At 41.6% G+C, this 15740-nt stretch overlaps 2 protein-coding genes and 2 pseudogenes across 5 annotated transcripts; 2 read left to right on the top strand and 2 right to left on the bottom strand.

Moving 5' to 3' along the window:
- Positions 1-1464: 1464 nt before the first annotated feature.
- Positions 1465-3745, bottom strand: LOC149841887 (pentatricopeptide repeat-containing protein At2g22410, mitochondrial pseudogene; annotated as a pseudogene). The gene has a single exon (XR_016431016.1). The product of XR_016431016.1 is annotated as a pentatricopeptide repeat-containing protein At2g22410, mitochondrial pseudogene (transcript).
- A 2037-nt stretch (positions 3746-5782) lies between these two features.
- On the top strand, positions 5783-6296 carry LOC149841886 (cyclin-dependent kinases regulatory subunit 2 pseudogene; annotated as a pseudogene).
- Positions 6297-9328: 3032 nt separating this feature from the next.
- LOC149841884 (CASP-like protein 5C1) lies at positions 9329-15527 on the bottom strand. 3 transcript variants are annotated; one of them, XM_089998756.1, is made up of 3 exons: positions 15193-15527; positions 13352-13484; positions 9329-9608 (listed from the first exon to the last, which is right to left on the bottom strand). In XM_089998756.1, exons 1-3 carry the CDS (start codon positions 15321-15323, stop codon positions 9579-9581), a joined length of 294 nt encoding a protein of 97 aa, XP_089854882.1. In that variant the 5' UTR covers positions 15324-15527; the 3' UTR covers positions 9329-9578. The 3 variants fall into 3 exon arrangements, with proteins under 3 accessions (XP_089854882.1, XP_089854881.1, XP_089854880.1); XM_089998755.1 differs by lacking the exon at positions 9329-9608 and adding an exon at positions 12871-13219; XM_089998754.1 differs by lacking the exon at positions 9329-9608 and having other exon boundaries at positions 12882-13484; positions 15193-15525.
- LOC149841885 (pentatricopeptide repeat-containing protein At2g15980-like) lies at positions 10145-12614 on the top strand. The gene is made up of 3 exons (XM_090002157.1): positions 10145-10641; positions 11449-11691; positions 12478-12614. The coding sequence occupies exons 1-2, from the start codon at positions 10489-10491 to the stop codon at positions 11629-11631; spliced, it is 336 nt and encodes a 111-aa protein (XP_089858283.1). The 5' UTR covers positions 10145-10488; the 3' UTR covers positions 11632-11691; positions 12478-12614.
- Positions 15528-15740: the final 213 nt, after the last annotated feature.

Genomic DNA, 15740 nt, shown 5'->3' with positions numbered 1-15740 from the left:
TCCCATGAAACAATGATGAATTGCACAAAATACAATTATAAAATCATATATGAAGCATTTATGTTTTTATGAGTCGCATAAGGCATCATTAAACATCAACTAATAGAGAATCGTAGATAATATTGCATGCATATCTCACAAGAACAATGCAAAATATTACACATCTTGCAATTAAGAACATGCCACAAGACTCATACTTTCATATTACATAAAACAAATATTATGGTAATAGTTGCACTCGAATTTCAATCGATTTCTGCTCATTACTTGAGTGCCTCATTGTTATGTCGGATTATCTTATGTCATATTTGTTGAAGTACGGAGTCTGATTCTACCTTGATATAAATCTTTAATTTTCATGAATTTAACTTCACATAAAATTTTTCAAACTAGCTTTTTAATTTTACACATAATAAAACCTTTTTATCTTAACTCATTTTTTTCACTAAAAAAGGTAAAAATATACTTTTTTTACCTTAATCCACTACTTTGAGTGAAAAAATGGTGAAAATGCACTTTTAATGGCCTCTAGACAAATGATGAAGTCGGCCCTCAAAAGGTACTTAAAATCTAAAATAAAAAAGTAACTTTCGATTTTTTTAAAGTGCATCGAAGGTGTATTGTACAATACACTCGGTATCGTATAATACAATGGTGTATCGTATGATACACCTTATATGGGTATGAGTCTGTATCATATTGCAAAACCCAAAAGTATCGTTTTGTACAATATGGTACGATACTTACAACACTGATTCAACCCATTCCGAAGGAGATGGTAATATAATCTGCATGCATCCAGCTTTTGAGAAAAACTAAGACGACTCGATTCTTCCAGCACCTTCAATAAATTGGGGGTGGGGGGGGAGAATAGTATCTGGTGAAAAAATGCTGCAGATGTCTAAGATGGTATTTCCACTGCTGATAGCCATCAACTTGCAAATAAATATTTAATTTCTAAATGTATGTCTCAATATATATGACTTCATTGGCAAAGAAATATCCATAGTTATTATTATTTAAACTAAAATGCTTTATTTTCCAAATTTTGTGAAGAGACAAGATTGGAATCTACCTATATTCAAACAGTAGGCCCAGACACTTTTCAAATTTCAAGAGATGATAATTGATGAGCAAAATAATCCTATGGTGGAGAATTTATTTGAGTAAAATTGTTATTCCTTGGTTCCTAAAGTATCTGAAAGCAAGAGCACAGGGAACAATTTCATACCTTTTTTGGAATGTGGCTGACAGAAACTGAATCTAAATTACTAGTAAATTATTGATTTGTTTCATCAGCACCATTTTCGCCTATGTTTTGTTTTCAAGTGTGAAAGTGTGAAAAGAATTTTTCTAGTCAAGTATCAACCAAGATTTGGTTTTTCATGAACCGGCTGAATCAGTTAGATGACCTTTTGAGCCATTTTTAGTTACAAACAAGCAACAGAAGAGGAGAAAAACAACAGAAAACAGATAAAATTATCTAAGAGAACTTATAGTAAATCAATACTTGAGAGGGAACTAGAAGATATCAAAAAATATTCTAAAGATTTCAAATGATCTGTTAATTGGTCCAATAGGAGGTACAGGTCATTAGACATTTCATGCTGCTTATCCTCAACAGTAAATTGATGTAAAAAACCATCTACTTCAATCAGGCTAAATGCTTTACATTTTCTAATTCCTTTATCCTTCATCAACTTCCTGATCATTTTTACATCTTCCCACCAATTTGCTTCGCAGTATATATTTGAGAGAAGCACGTAAAGCCCCCCATTTTGTTGTTCAAGCTCAAGGAGAGGTTCAATCACTTCCTCCCCCATCTTAACATTGCCATGAATTCTACAAGCTCCAAGAAAAGCTCCCCAAACAACAACATCTGGCTTCATCGGCATACTCTCTATTAGCTCTTTTGCTTCCTCCAAATGCCCCCTTCGGCCAAGAAGATCAACCATGCAAGCATAATGCTGAATCTCAGGAGATATATTATACACAGTTTTCATCATGTTGAAATAAAAGTGACCGTGTTGAAAGAGACCACCATGACTACAAGCACAGAGGAGACCTACAAAGGTGATTGCATCTGGTTCTACATCATTTTCTTGCATCTGTGAAAAGATATCTACAGCAGCTGAGGCATGTCCATGCATGGCTAAGGCACTTATGATCACATTCCATGATACCAAACTCTTATCTACCATTGAATTAAAGAGATGCATGGCAATATCAATACGGCCACATTTAGCATACATGTCTATAAGTGAATTAGATAGTACAGTGGTGAATTGAATATTGTTTGCACATATATAAATATGAGCTTTTCTCCCAAGCCTCAAATCCCCTAAATGGCTACAGATGGTAAAAACACTGGCTAATGTTACCTCATCAGGTTTAAAATTCGAAAGACACATCTGTCTAAAGATTTCCAAAGCTTCTTTATACTGATCACATTGGCAATATCCTGCAATCATTGTATTCCAGGAAACAATATTTCTCTCTGGCATCTTATCAAATATCTGACGTGCATCATCCAACATCCCATGCTGCACATGAGCAGCAACCATGGTCGTCCATGACACTACATTTCTCATCGGCGTATCATCAAACGTTCGCCGTGCAGAATCAATGTCACCACATTTTGCATACATATCCATCAAAGCATTCATCACGAAAGCATCTTCTTCTGCCCCAAATCTGAATACAAAACCGTGAATGGCCCTGCCCCAATTGAATTCCCCTGTCTGAGAACAAACAGAGAGAAGGCTAACAATCGTGACCTCATCTGGCTCAACACCCTCTCCCTTCATAGAGCGAAAGAGCTCAAAGGTTAGCCTGACGAACACACGTCGTGAACACCCAGCAATCAACGAGTTCCAAGACACAACATTCCGTTGAGGCATTTCGTCAAACACTTTCCGGGCAGCGTCCAAACGCCCGAATACCGCATACAGATGCAGCAGGGAGTTCCAAACAACAACGTTCGACTTATACCCAAGCTTCACAATCTGAAGATGAACGACCCTTCCTTCCAAGATCCTTGATTCAGAGGCAACGCACGCCTTGAGAACGAACGGGAAAGTGAATTCATTCGGGCAGAGTCCCCGACGAAGCATTTGGGCATAAATGAGGAGAGATTCCACCGGATTTCCGCTACAACAGTATCCTCTGATCAAGCTGTTGTACATGAAAACGTTGGGCTCCTTAGTTCGTTCGAACAGAAGACGGGCGTAGCGGAGATGGGCACCATCGAAGAGGGCATAGAGAGCTACAAGCTTCCCAACGGCTAGTTTTCCTTCTGGTAGGAAGGGGCTTACAATAAGCCGAGCGTGGATCTGCTTCACCTCCTTCATCGTCTTGCATGATTCCAGCCCTTCTAGAAGAGAATGAAATTTGAATTTGACAATGTCGGTGGGTTCGGGCTGAATGGAAGAGTGAAACGTTAGGCTGATGAGGAGGATGGGCCTGTGGCGGCAACCAACGGTTAGAAATTTGGACGGTGCGCTCATCCTTCTCCTTCTCGAACATGAACAGAGTACGCCATACCGCGCCGGACAGAATGAGGGGGAGAGTAAATGGAGGTAGAAAAGACTGATACGCCAAAAAACACAATTTATTTATTTATTTATTTTTTTTGGGGGGGGGGGGGGCTGTTATTTTCAGATCACCACCGTTCATAGTCTTCATCTTTCACCTTGAAAATCTTGCACAACAATAAATTGGTGGCGATGAAGCCTACGGACGGTAGTGATTTCAAGACACAAAAGTTTTGTGTTTTAACATATCACCTCCGGTGATCCCTTTGAATCGTGTTTTTTTTATGAAAACTTTAGATATTAAATGGTAAAATTTTAATGCTTTTTACCGTTATTGGTTTTTAAACTGTTAAAAGATCTTAAGCATAGGGATGGATTTGTGCAATGTAAAGATCATTGATAGGGATGGGAGAGGATCGGGGACAACGGGGCCCAGCACCCCCTCGCCCCGTTTGGACCGGGGATGGAGACCGGATGAAAGTTAAAATTTATCCCTGTGGGGGGGTGGGGATGGACTTACCCTTTCCCCGCCCGCATCTCCTTTCCCCACCCTGCCCCCATCTTCAATCCTTTAAGGAATGACTATACACCGAGGGGAAACAGGGCCCCACCCCCCATTTGGACTGGGGATGGAGGACATAAAACAGGGATTGAGGCGGGGTGAAGGTTAAAATCCATCCCGATGCAGGGATGGAGGCCGAGATGAAGGTTCAGATTTTGAAACGGGGCGGGGCTAAAGACCTTGTCCCCGGCCCCGGTCCACTGCATCCCTAATCATTGAGGCTCTCTTTGGGAGTCGATGTTGGAGAGGAAAAGAAAATGAGAAATGTATTTGAAAATGACTCATCTTTAGTCTCAACACCACTCTCATCTCCGAAAACAGGTTTCCAAGCATCTCTAAGGATAGGTGGTATTAATTTTAAACTTCACCTTATTATTTAACTTATTAATTGAATATAAATCCATTATTTGGATCCAATATCCAAATACAAACTAAATAAAATTCGAAACATAATGATGGATCCAAATGAACCTTTATGAACCTGGTTCTTCTACTCGGCTCCTATCTGCGTAACATGGCTTTGTTCCTCGGGTAAAAAACTATTCTTAACGGCTTTAAAAACATAAACATGGGTACATTCAGATTTGCATCAACACCAGAAATTCCTAAACCTGACCTGGTTCTGACTAGTGTGGTTCGGGTGCTACACACATAAGCAACCTCACCCGATGGGTGTGCAGAGCATAGTGACAAACGTTAAAAATGGCAAAATCTCATTTGAAAAAAACTTGCGAGAATTTGAAAAATTTTCATGAACCTCGTATTTTTTTGGCAAAAATCTCAGCAATAAAAAAATAAATTAAAAAATATAAAAATATTTTTATAAGAAAATATTAATAAAAAATATTTAAAAATAAAAATACATGGATTTTTCATGATAAATAGTGGTTTAAAACATAAATACCATGTTTAAATCATGGTATTTATGTTTTCCCATAAATCTCACGATATTTTGAAAATCTTGCGAGAAATTGCCGTTTTAAACTTTCAGGCAATTTCTCACGATTTTATCAGGAGATTTTCCATAAATCTCAAGATATTTGTCACTATGGTGCAGAGTAAGCACTAGGAATCTTGCTGAGGTGTTGGCAACCTTAGCGGGGCAGTAACGATTGGGCCAGATGCATGCCGGGTTATGCTAGATTTAATTTCAAACCCAGGATCCAAACAGTAGATCCAAATCCGAATCCAGGATGAAAATATATGTATAAAAAGAAACTGTTTACATGCCAAAAACGCAATTGCATGGGATCATGTATCCCAAACCCAAATCCTAAAATAATTTTAGTAAGCAAATCCGAATCCAATGGGTTCAAGATCTCAATCCATAAAAATATCCTATCCGTTTTCACCCCTACTCGCCATAGAGCACCGTATTGACAGCAACTTTACATTACAAAGAAGAAACTAATCAGACTTGGCCGTTTATTTATATTTTGAAATTGGAGTTGGGATCTAACGGCTAGTAATTTCAAATTTAAAAGGTCCCGCTCCCTGTCCCTTACATATTATCCCCCTCTCGTACTTTCTCTCCCTCTAACTCGGAATTTCCTTCCACCTCGAGAACAACACTTCTCTGTCCTCCCCCTCCCTGCATTCTCAAGAATCCCAACCGGTTGGTCTCCAGTGCCTTCATAATCTCTTAGTTCCTGCAATTTTTGGTGTCTTCATACACAGAAAGATTAAGATGCCGCAGCAGATCGAATATTCCGATAAGTATCTCGATGATGTCTACGAGTACAGGTAAAAAAACTGAAAAACCAAATGTGAGCACCATCTCCACAACGATCATTTCTATTGATGGTAGCGATCATTTGATTGTTTGCAGACACGTTGTTTTACCACCAGACATGGCCAAGCTCCTACCTAAGGACGTTCTCCTCACTGAAGTAACTTCGTATTCCTCGCCGTCGCATTTTTCTCCTCTTCATTCCGTTTCTCCTGAATTTAATAGATAGTATCGGGGCTTTGTAGATTATCTGAATTTTTGGTTTCTGGTAACGGTGTTTATGGTGAAAGGTCTCCAGAGATGATGGCCATGTTTCTTTTTTTTCTTGTTTGCACAGAGTGAGTGGAGAGGAATAGGTGTGCAGCAGTCTCGGGGGTGGCTGCACTATGCAATTCATCGTCCGGAGCCCCATATAATGCTCTTCCGAAGGCCACTGAATTACCAAGAGAACCAGCAAATGGTGCAAAAATGAGATGCTCAGACCCGGCAGTGAGACGTAGAGCATGATCCATCATGGTGTTTTTTGATGGATTCTATTGTTGCAGACTCCTGAATAATTGATAAACAAAGTTTGATGTTTTCAATTTTCTTCTTTTGATTATGTACTAAGGAATTTAAATTGTCTTTTATGCAACGTTTAGATTGGCCATGCTGTATTGGTATATCTCATTGTCAAAATTTACAATAAATGATTTTTGTGAAAGAAAACAATTTTAGAAGCAATACCCACAATTTTTATAATGGTGATACCAATCCTGTATGGCTGCATTCCAAGAAGGGCATTATGAGGATGGTTTGGTTCTTGCTGAATGAATATGGTGGATCTTTAGGCATGACTGAGTGGAAGACAAGGACTTCTAGGAAGCAAATTAACCCTTGATTAATAAGCCAACTACCAACTCAAGAAATCAAACAGGGAGAGAAGAGTGAAAATTTCTTGAATTTTACTGCTTTATTCTCCACTTGAAAAGTTATATTCCCAACAAATATATAATGATGATCTTTTTGCACACTTCTAAAGATATTTTAATGACTTTTGCATTGAATTTGCATAATTAGTCCAAGTTCAACTCTCACGCATGACTTCATGACCACTACGGACATGCTCAAAACAATGCATGACACTTCATATTCCATGACATTCCTTGCACTTCATGGCACATTTATGACTCTACATTCCGTTACATGCACATTAGACTTTATATATTACCACTATATGCATATTTAAATACCAATGCTACATATTATACAAATGTGAAGACTACCCATAATCTTGCTAACATGTAAAGAATACGCAAGTGCATAGCACATTTATGACTCTACATTCCGTTACATACATGCACACTAGACTTTATATATTACCACTATATGCATATTTAAATACCAATGCTACATATTATACAAATGTGAAGACTACCCATAATCTTGCTTACATGTAAAGAATAAGCATTGGTGTATCATCTGCTGCAATTACAACTTTCAAATGGAGGCATTCACATAAAGTCCCCTCTTTTTTTTCATCAACTTGTTATATGGGCTTATAGTACCAAGGTGGTTGGATAGAACTACCTACAGTTCTGATTGCACAAGAGGGGCTCCAATCCAATTTTAGGTAAAAATAGATTTTGGTTCCTCCGGGAGTTCCTATGTCAGTATGCAAAGCTCAAACTTCTACCTGGAATCTCCATAGATTTAGGAGGAATGAAAACACTAGGAGGAACCAGCACAAGAAGGCTATTACAGTACACAGCTGATAGCCACCACAATGCTTTGAAGAACACAAGAAACCGCCACCATTGACTAGGAGATCAGTAACTGCTGCTGATGAACAAGCTGCAGCCAACAAAAGCATGTGGGTTTCCATAATGTAATTTGTTAGCCTGGTTCACGCCAGAGATCACAAGACACCATGAAGTTGTATCAATCAGGAGGACTTACCCAGTCCCCTGCAACTATGAACACGATGCAGCTCTCCTCATGAAACAAATGTCCTGTAATGATTGCAATTACGTCCACAACTACTAGTCCGGTGCTCCAGATCATCAAACAAATCATGACTGCTTCCAGACAGCTATTGAAGAAAATAGAAAAATAGCCAAAATGATCAAGTATTGCAATAAGATTCAATTTGACTTGAGCCTAGGACGATTGCACCATTTTAGTTGCTTTCCTTAAGGAGTTACCTTTTGTGTATCCAATAGGATAGCTGGTGACTCTCTTCAGAATTTGAAAATGAGAATAGTTAGTTTTATGACTTGTAAACTTGGGAATACCTGTTGTAGGAGAGGTTTCTGTTCCTTCTATAGCAAGAATCAAGGCTATTTTATGTAGCTGCATGTAAAACCACTCTAACGTTTTTTGTTTTACTTATGGTTAACATCCAACTTATGATGTGAATCTGCTGCTACTGTATGATGGTTGATTGCATATTTAGACATCATTCTTGAAATCTGCAATACATCACTGTCTTTTCAATTTGGTTTTCAAACAGAAGTAGGGAACAGTGCTACAATGTTGAAGTGCAAAAGGTATCTGGTACTAAGCTTTGCATCACATCGAAATCAGATAAAAAATGGTTGCATTGTCATCTGAAAGACAAAAAGGAAGATCTTGAAATCAGTGAAACAAATATAGAGCATAAGAAAAATCAGCTTTTTGATCAGTTGTCCCACAAAAAGATCCAAAATATGGGCTAAAGCCCTAAGCTCCTGTGGCTTACAGAAGGAATTAAACTATTGCCCCACAAAAAGATCCAAGAAGCATTTTTGGTCATGTGGAAGATCTGTTATGAAGGAAACATAGTGAGATGATTGTGAGAAGTTTGACAAGCTTCATTGTTAGTCTACCAAATTTTTTAATCGAAACAGAAATTTGGATCTAAAGGACTTGCTTTGTTGAGAGAAATTGGACACATTTACAGGGATGGCTTACTTTTCCTAATTCAGAAAAGCTTGATAAGGCAGCATTTCCAATTAACTTTGTTCAGGTCATAATAGTACCAATGCCTCGAGACATTGCATAGCTTTTCAAATTTGTCTCGAGGGGATCCAAAGTCTCAAGTATCTTTTAAACAACAAATACTCTTTTTCTGAATGGAGGAGATTGAACCCTCTGAAATTTAGAACGCCTTCAGCAGTTCTTAATTGAAAGTTGAAACTTGCACGTGTGTCATATGTAATACCAAAAAAAAAACTATTTGCAGATCAGAGAAATCTCTGTAAGTATAATTGCTTCTCTTGCTGACTTGGTTTTTCTCTAATCAGCAAAATTGAAAATTGAAATAGAACCGACCTCCAAGGCAAATATTAGCTCCTCAAAAAAAAAGATTCTGAAAGAATGTTTTGCTTGTACTGATATCGTCTTAATTGTTGTCTTGAGTTTGACTTTATTTTTCATTAGCTAAGAAATGAGAGCATTTTGTCAATCACTGTAGCAACATATGATTATTCTTGGTGACAAAATGTGATTATTCTTTTCAGACTCATTTTCGGAAGACAAACTAGACTTTGTATAGCAAGCGGGGAAATGAATAACTGGAAAAATCTGATTAGAGCGAAGGAAAGAAGCATACCCAAATCTGATTAAACAGAAGGAAACAAGCATACCCAAAAGTGCTGCATGTAAAGCCTTTGGCAACCAACTCTAGAATGAGGTGGGCAGTCACAGAGATAATGGCTTGGCCAAGCCTAAGCAACAGGCTTCCCGTCGTGCCCATTGAGCCGGACACCTTGTACATAGTTGCCAAACTGTCCTACTAGGTCCCTTCATTCAAAGAGACCAACATCTGTATAGAGGCATGTTAACAACAATTGGTCAAGCAATGAAGCCACACAAACACACAGAGTGGTCATAAATCACCATTTTGAAGTCCATAATTCAATGAAAATTACCAACTAAAAACTTGTAATTTCCTACAATTGACTACTGACAAACTAAGATAAAAGCCAAGAAAAGCACTAGGGATGTCCAGTATAGGACACCAAGATGAACGAATAAACATCTCCAAAAAGGATTGAGAGAGGCTCCTTCAGTTAATGAATATACCAACTAAACCCTTTAGAGTTCTTCAATAAATTAGTGACTAGCTAAAAATAAAAAAAGCTGAAAAACCATTAAAGCAAGTCATTCCTAAAGAGAGAAGAAAAAGCAAAACAGAATTCCATGGTTCCAGAATGAGGTGGGCCATGTTTACCTGGGGTTCACACTTCACACATGTTGCAGCATTAATTTGAGTCCATGGCAACCCTCCTTATCCTCTCTCAATTACCCAAAATGGGGGGCTAAGTTCGCTTTTTCTTTCCTGGTTTCTAATTTAAATTATTCGCCAAATTCTTGTTGTTCAGTTTCTCACTTTGGTAGTCTGGTTTCTAATTTAGTTCATCCGCTAATAACTTTGGGGAATTGCACCATGTCCATGATTCATTCAGAAGGCTTAAGAAGCTTGGATGTGAAGCGATCCTGCGTTCAAATCTTCATTTTCCAAGTTAGAATATGGCTCGGCTCACTGATTCAAACACTAGCCGTCGATCAACCCAAACCCTTACATCCCCGGAGACTGAACCAAAGGTAACCCAAAACTTAGCTCACTGGACTCATGGACACACCTCGAACCCAGCCAAGCCGTCGACTCCTCTACCTCCACAAGCCTCGGCGTCGCAGAAGGGATGGTACCAACGGAACCCCTGCCGTCGCCGGCACCCGCCTCGCCGGGAAACCAAGATAACGAAGACGTCGCCTCCTCCGTCACCGCCATCCTGAGGCACCACCGGTCCAAGAGCCGGTGGAACTACCTCAGGTCAATCCTCCCGAGCTCTCCCGCGTCCTCCTCTCCCTAAGGAACCGCGCCCACCTCGCCCTCCGCCTCTTCTCCTGGTCCTCCAGGCTCCGGCGCCCCGACCTCGCCGGCTACGGCACATCATCCACAACCTCGCCCGCACCGGCCTCTCCTCCCGCTCCCAATCCCTCATCCGCACCGCCATGTCGCTCCAGGAGGAACCGCCACGTACCGCACGTGCGACTCTAGCCCCTTTGTCTTTGACCTCCTGGTCCACACGTGCCTCGGGTCGGGGAGGACCGAGTGGGCGATCGACGCCATCCGCCGCCTGCGCGCCCGCGGCCTCAGCCCCACGATCGGCACGTGGCTCGTTCAGCCGGCGCCGACGAGGCGCTGCAGCTGTACGGCAAGATCTTGAGCTTCTGCTCCTCCGCCCCCGACTCGAAGGAGGAAATCGAGTCGAGACACGGTGTCGGGGTCTCGCCGAACGTGCAGTCGTTCAACTCGCTGCTGCAAGCGTTCTACCACGAGGGGCGTCTCGGGAGAGTCGAACGGTCGTATCGGAGATGGCGAGACGCGGGTGCGAGTTGAATCTCTTCTCCTACAACGTGCTCATGGCGGCCATCGCCGACGAGGGGTAGATCGGTAAATCTGAGGAATTATGGAGGCAGATAAAACCGGACGTCGTCTCGTACAACACGCTCATCGCGGCGTTCTTCCGAATCCGCGAGACGACATCGACGGGGCGGTCCTGATCTTCTGGGACCTGAGGCGCCGGAGCTTCTCGCCGGGGATCGACTCGGTGAACCGGAAATAGAGGGTATCGGAGGCGCTTGGCTTTTTCTAAAAGGCAGTGACAGATAGCTGGGCCGAACCGGATCGGACGAGCTACGAGTCGCTGATCGAGGGGCTCTGCGAGGAGGGGAGGGTGGAGGAGGTGCTGGCGGTTCAGGTCGAGATGGCGGGTCGCGGGTTCGAACCCCATTGGAGGGTTTATGGGTTTTTCCTTGGAGGGTATTGGAAAAAGCGGTAATGACGAAAAGGGCAGGAAGATTAGGCAGGAGATGCAATCCGCAATTAGCTGAAAATGCAGGTTTATTGCATGCCCAATCTTTTTTTTTTTGTGTCTATATTCATTCCCTTGGTATTTTTTGGAGGAAGGCATACGGTCGCTTCTGGTTTCTGCTTTTTCTGGTGTTCTCAATTTGTATAATTCGTCAATTGCCTCTATGTCATGAATCAAGTCTCTCAATTGCTTCGGTCCTGCTTTAGGGGGAATTTGATTCACGGACAGGCCTGAACAAGGGCACCCTGTCTTGTCCTATCCTCTGCAGACAACCCTGGACAAGGATGGTAGACATCACTTTTTTTGTTTTGTTTTGTTTTGTTTTTTTTAAGCCTTTAAGGTGTCCTGTTCTCCCCTGTTCTAGGGGGAGGGCAGAACTCCCCCGGAGAGGGATGCTTTTTCAAAAGTGTCCCGCATTTGCATGGGTGCACTGGTGTGTGTGGGCCTCATGTGTTGTGTGGACGGCGAACACTGCTGTCCGGCAATCAAACAAACGCCCCCGTAAGCCACCCCACCTAGCTAGGTGTGCAGAAACCTTAGACCCCGTTCTACTCCTTTACTATTAAGGCTTTTTTTCGGGGGTGGGCACATACTCGGCTTCTACAGTAGACCTGCTGGCCTCTGGTTATTCGTCTTGGGTAGTGTTGATAACCATTTGATCATTGCATGCATAACTTCTTCATTGCATGATATTGTTAGCAGTAGGTATGATTCACAAAGCATTAGACTAGCTATTTTACAAGTTAGTTGTAATTGGACCAGACTCTGATGAGGCACCACCTCAAGGGTTTTCTTTTTTCTTTGATGATGAAGGAAAAACCCTCACCAGGAACCCGGTCATGGCCCACCTTCCTGCAAGGTAAAACTCCGGATTGAGGATACGACCACCCAGCCTTATGCCCCAACCATGATGACAGCTTCCATGCGCCAGGCGGGATTAATTTGATCCTGGGCCTTCATCTTGACACAGGACCCAGCTGACCACATGGGTAACCACCCCCGTCGAGCCTCAGTTCATGGAGAACTGCTGCAATTAGATTTTGCATCAATACCATTTTCTTCTTGTTTGTCTAAGGTGAGGTCTCAGACCTTTTGGGGTTATCTTGTAATGTTTTTATTTATATTTCCGACTGTTCATCCATTCATCGACTATATGGAATGTAATACACGCTTATCCACAACAATAACCAGATACAACAACTAAACAATATCATTTTCTTTATTAGCTCATGTCTAGGTAGATAAAGAATATAATTATGTACAAATTAGTGATGGCATCTCTTAAGGGATATGAACTAGTGAGAAAATGATTAATCTAGTATAGGAAATTCTTAACATTAGCATGGTTGCGATTGACATCTTATCGGGAAGCCAACAACCAGAAATTTACAAGAGTAGAAACCACAACCAAGGACCAGGACAAGAAAGCCATTGCAGCAGAGAGCTGGTATCTACCACAGTACTTTGGAGGACAGAAAGGCCCACCGCTGATGAGCAGAAAATCTGCAACTCCCACCGATGCACAAGCTGCAGATAGCGAGAGCATCGACAAGACCTGTTTCTTGCCAAGAATGTATGGTCTTGATATATGGTAGAGAGCGTTATGGAAACCACAAACAACCACGAAGCAAACCACAAAAGGAACAAACAAGAGAAGATGCAAAATTCTTTGGTTCTGCGAACTTACCCAGTCGCCAATGACTACAGTCACCACGAAACCTGTTTGACGAAGTGTATATCCTGTAATAATTGCACACAGATCCATGATTGCAAGTGCAAAGCTCCAAGGGATCACCATACCCATTATTGTCACTAGATAGCTGTTTGAACAGAACAAGGGTAAGAAGTCATTTTCTTATGAACTTTCTTGTATATATGGCTTCTTGATTTGAGCAATAATAAATGTGTTTCAAACCGTCTTGCTTGCTTTAACGTGATCTCTCTCTCTCTCTCTCTCTCTCTCTCTCTCTCTCTCTCTCTCTCTCTCTCGTCACTTCTTCTCTAGCTAAAAAGCGTCTATTTTGACTTTGCTCAATGTGTTTAAAAAAAAACAATTTTGCAATATTTAAGTTGAATGAATGCCTATAATAGGAGCACCAAGGAGCTACATCCTGCAAATGGGCATTTAGTTCAGATGGTTGTGCTGCATTCAAAACTATGACGCGGGTGGTTGTTTTTTTCTTAATTCAAAATTTGGTTGTAAATCCACTCCTTTTGAGATTCAGAAATTTGGCACTCCTTGTCGAGTGTTCAACCCATGGATCTATTCATAAGCCACTTCTTTTAATTGTTGACTTTATAATTCTATAAACCTGTGAAAAAAAAAGGGGTTGGTTCTGTTGGATAGAGGATTCTTAAGTTGACCATGGGCGTGGTTGTCTCTGTTTCCAATTGAGTAGGATGCTGCCTCTGCTTGTGTTCCTTCACAATAACAATAACAGAACTTGGTTCCTTTGGGAAAAAGAACCTCCTTGCGCTGTGCGTACATGGACCTGATTTATGCTTGCTCCACGTATGAAGTACAAAGGAAGCGTCTTCCTTTCTGCCAGAGGAGGTGTCTGTGGTTGGGTAGCTCCTCTGGTCCACAGATTCTCTCGACCCATCAAAATCAAAATCAGTATTGATATCATAATGCCCAAGAATTGGTCATTCGATCTTGTAAAATGAAACAACTCCCCACAAGCTAATTTTATTTGTCAACTTACTATAACAAATTTGTAACCATGTTCTAAAAGGATTAACTGATATAGCATTTTCAAAAGGCAATTTCTTACTTCTTAAAGACGGAAGAGGGTCATTGGTACGGGTGGTTGACGGTGAGAATTCTTTGGTGGACATTTGAAAAGCCAAATATGTTTCGTGGTTATTTGAAAACTACCTAAATTATGTAACGAGCAGTTGAATTAGATAAATTAGACAAATTCCAAATTAAACTCATTAAGCATGGTATTGATTAGGCTCCATCATATTTATTAAAAGGTCATACCCGATGATGAAGAACGTGAGATTTACTATTCTTATAGATTTCAAGATAGCCATTAAGGGGGCGTTTGCATGTTACCTAATGGGATGCGGCGGCACCCCCTTCCGTGGATTCCAATGCTCCGGAAATGGAATCTGACCCCACAGAAACTGTTTCCACAGAAAACCCACCTCCAGCCTTAAAAAATGGCACGCCCATCGAGGGGTTTTCATGAAAACCTACATTTTCAGTGTTTGTGTGGTCACTGTTAGGCCTCCCAGAAACGCACGTCGTGAGTTTCCACAGAAAAAAAATCACTTTCCGTGACACACAAACGGGCCCCAAAGGAGGGTTTGATCTTATTCTAGGTAAATGATCCTGTGATCACATTCTACACTTGAATTGAGGGTTTTTTTGCTTTTTTTTATAGCCCGGTCCCACGGGGAGTTGATCTAGTGTGAATAAATGATTTGATTGTGGTTACAGTCCCGTCTTTGGTGTGTTATATTCCTTCTCTAACTCGATTTCACGGTAGATCTCTTCATGGTTGGAGAAAGGAAACGTACCAGAAAGCGGTGTATTGATGGAATTGGACACCAACCGACATGATGAGAAGGGCAGCCAAGGAGAAGAAGGTCTGGCCGAGCCTCAGCGACAGGCTTCCGGTCGTGCCCAACGAGCCAGGCAACTCATCCATCGCGCTCTACTCTACAACCACCATCTCCCGCGCAAACGGACTCGCATTGTGTAGATTCATCTTATGCCTCCATCCTTGACCAAGCAACTGACGTGTTTCGGCACCATTACATCTGAATCTGTGCAGGCGATGAAGAACAGATAAACCAGGAAGAGAGAGAGAAGGAGAGGAATCGTTCCAAGTATTTGAGGTGTGCAGGCGATGAAGAACAGATAACCCAGGAAGAGAGAGAGAGAGAAGGAGAGGAATCGTTCCAAGTATTTGAGGTGTGCAGGCGAAGCGTGTCCTTTGCACTCGCTTTCCGCCTCACCACTCTGTCCTTTTCTATCGCGTGGAAGGTTACGTGTGCCCTGCTTCGTTGCTTCTACAGATGGCAGTGGACCGGGGCGGGGGACAAGGTCTCCGCCCCGCCCCGTC

The sequence above is a fragment of the Nuphar pumila genome, chromosome 3 (genome assembly GCF_984573655.1).
Source record: "Nuphar pumila chromosome 3, dmNupPumi1.hap1.1, whole genome shotgun sequence".
Lineage (NCBI taxonomy): Eukaryota > Viridiplantae > Streptophyta > Magnoliopsida > Nymphaeales > Nymphaeaceae > Nuphar > Nuphar pumila.
This window is presented reverse-complemented; position numbering and strand designations above follow the sequence as displayed.

Bases quoted from the DNA above. Each gene is read 5' to 3' on its own strand.
- LOC149841885 (XM_090002157.1), top strand. From the start codon at position 10,489: ATGGTACCAACGGAACCCCTGCCGTCGCCGGCACCCGCCTCGCCGGGA. The intron at 10,642-11,448 runs GCGTCCTCCTCT...TTTTTCTAAAAG, and splicing joins CAATCCTCCCGAGCTCTCCC to GCAGTGACAGATAGCTGGGC.
- LOC149841884 (XM_089998754.1), bottom strand. From the start codon at position 15,323: ATGGATGAGTTGCCTGGCTCGTTGGGCACGACCGGAAGCCTGTCGCTG. The intron at 13,485-15,192 runs GTACGTTTCCTT...CTGTTCAAACAG, and splicing joins CATCAATACACCGCTTTCTG to CTATCTAGTGACAATAATGG.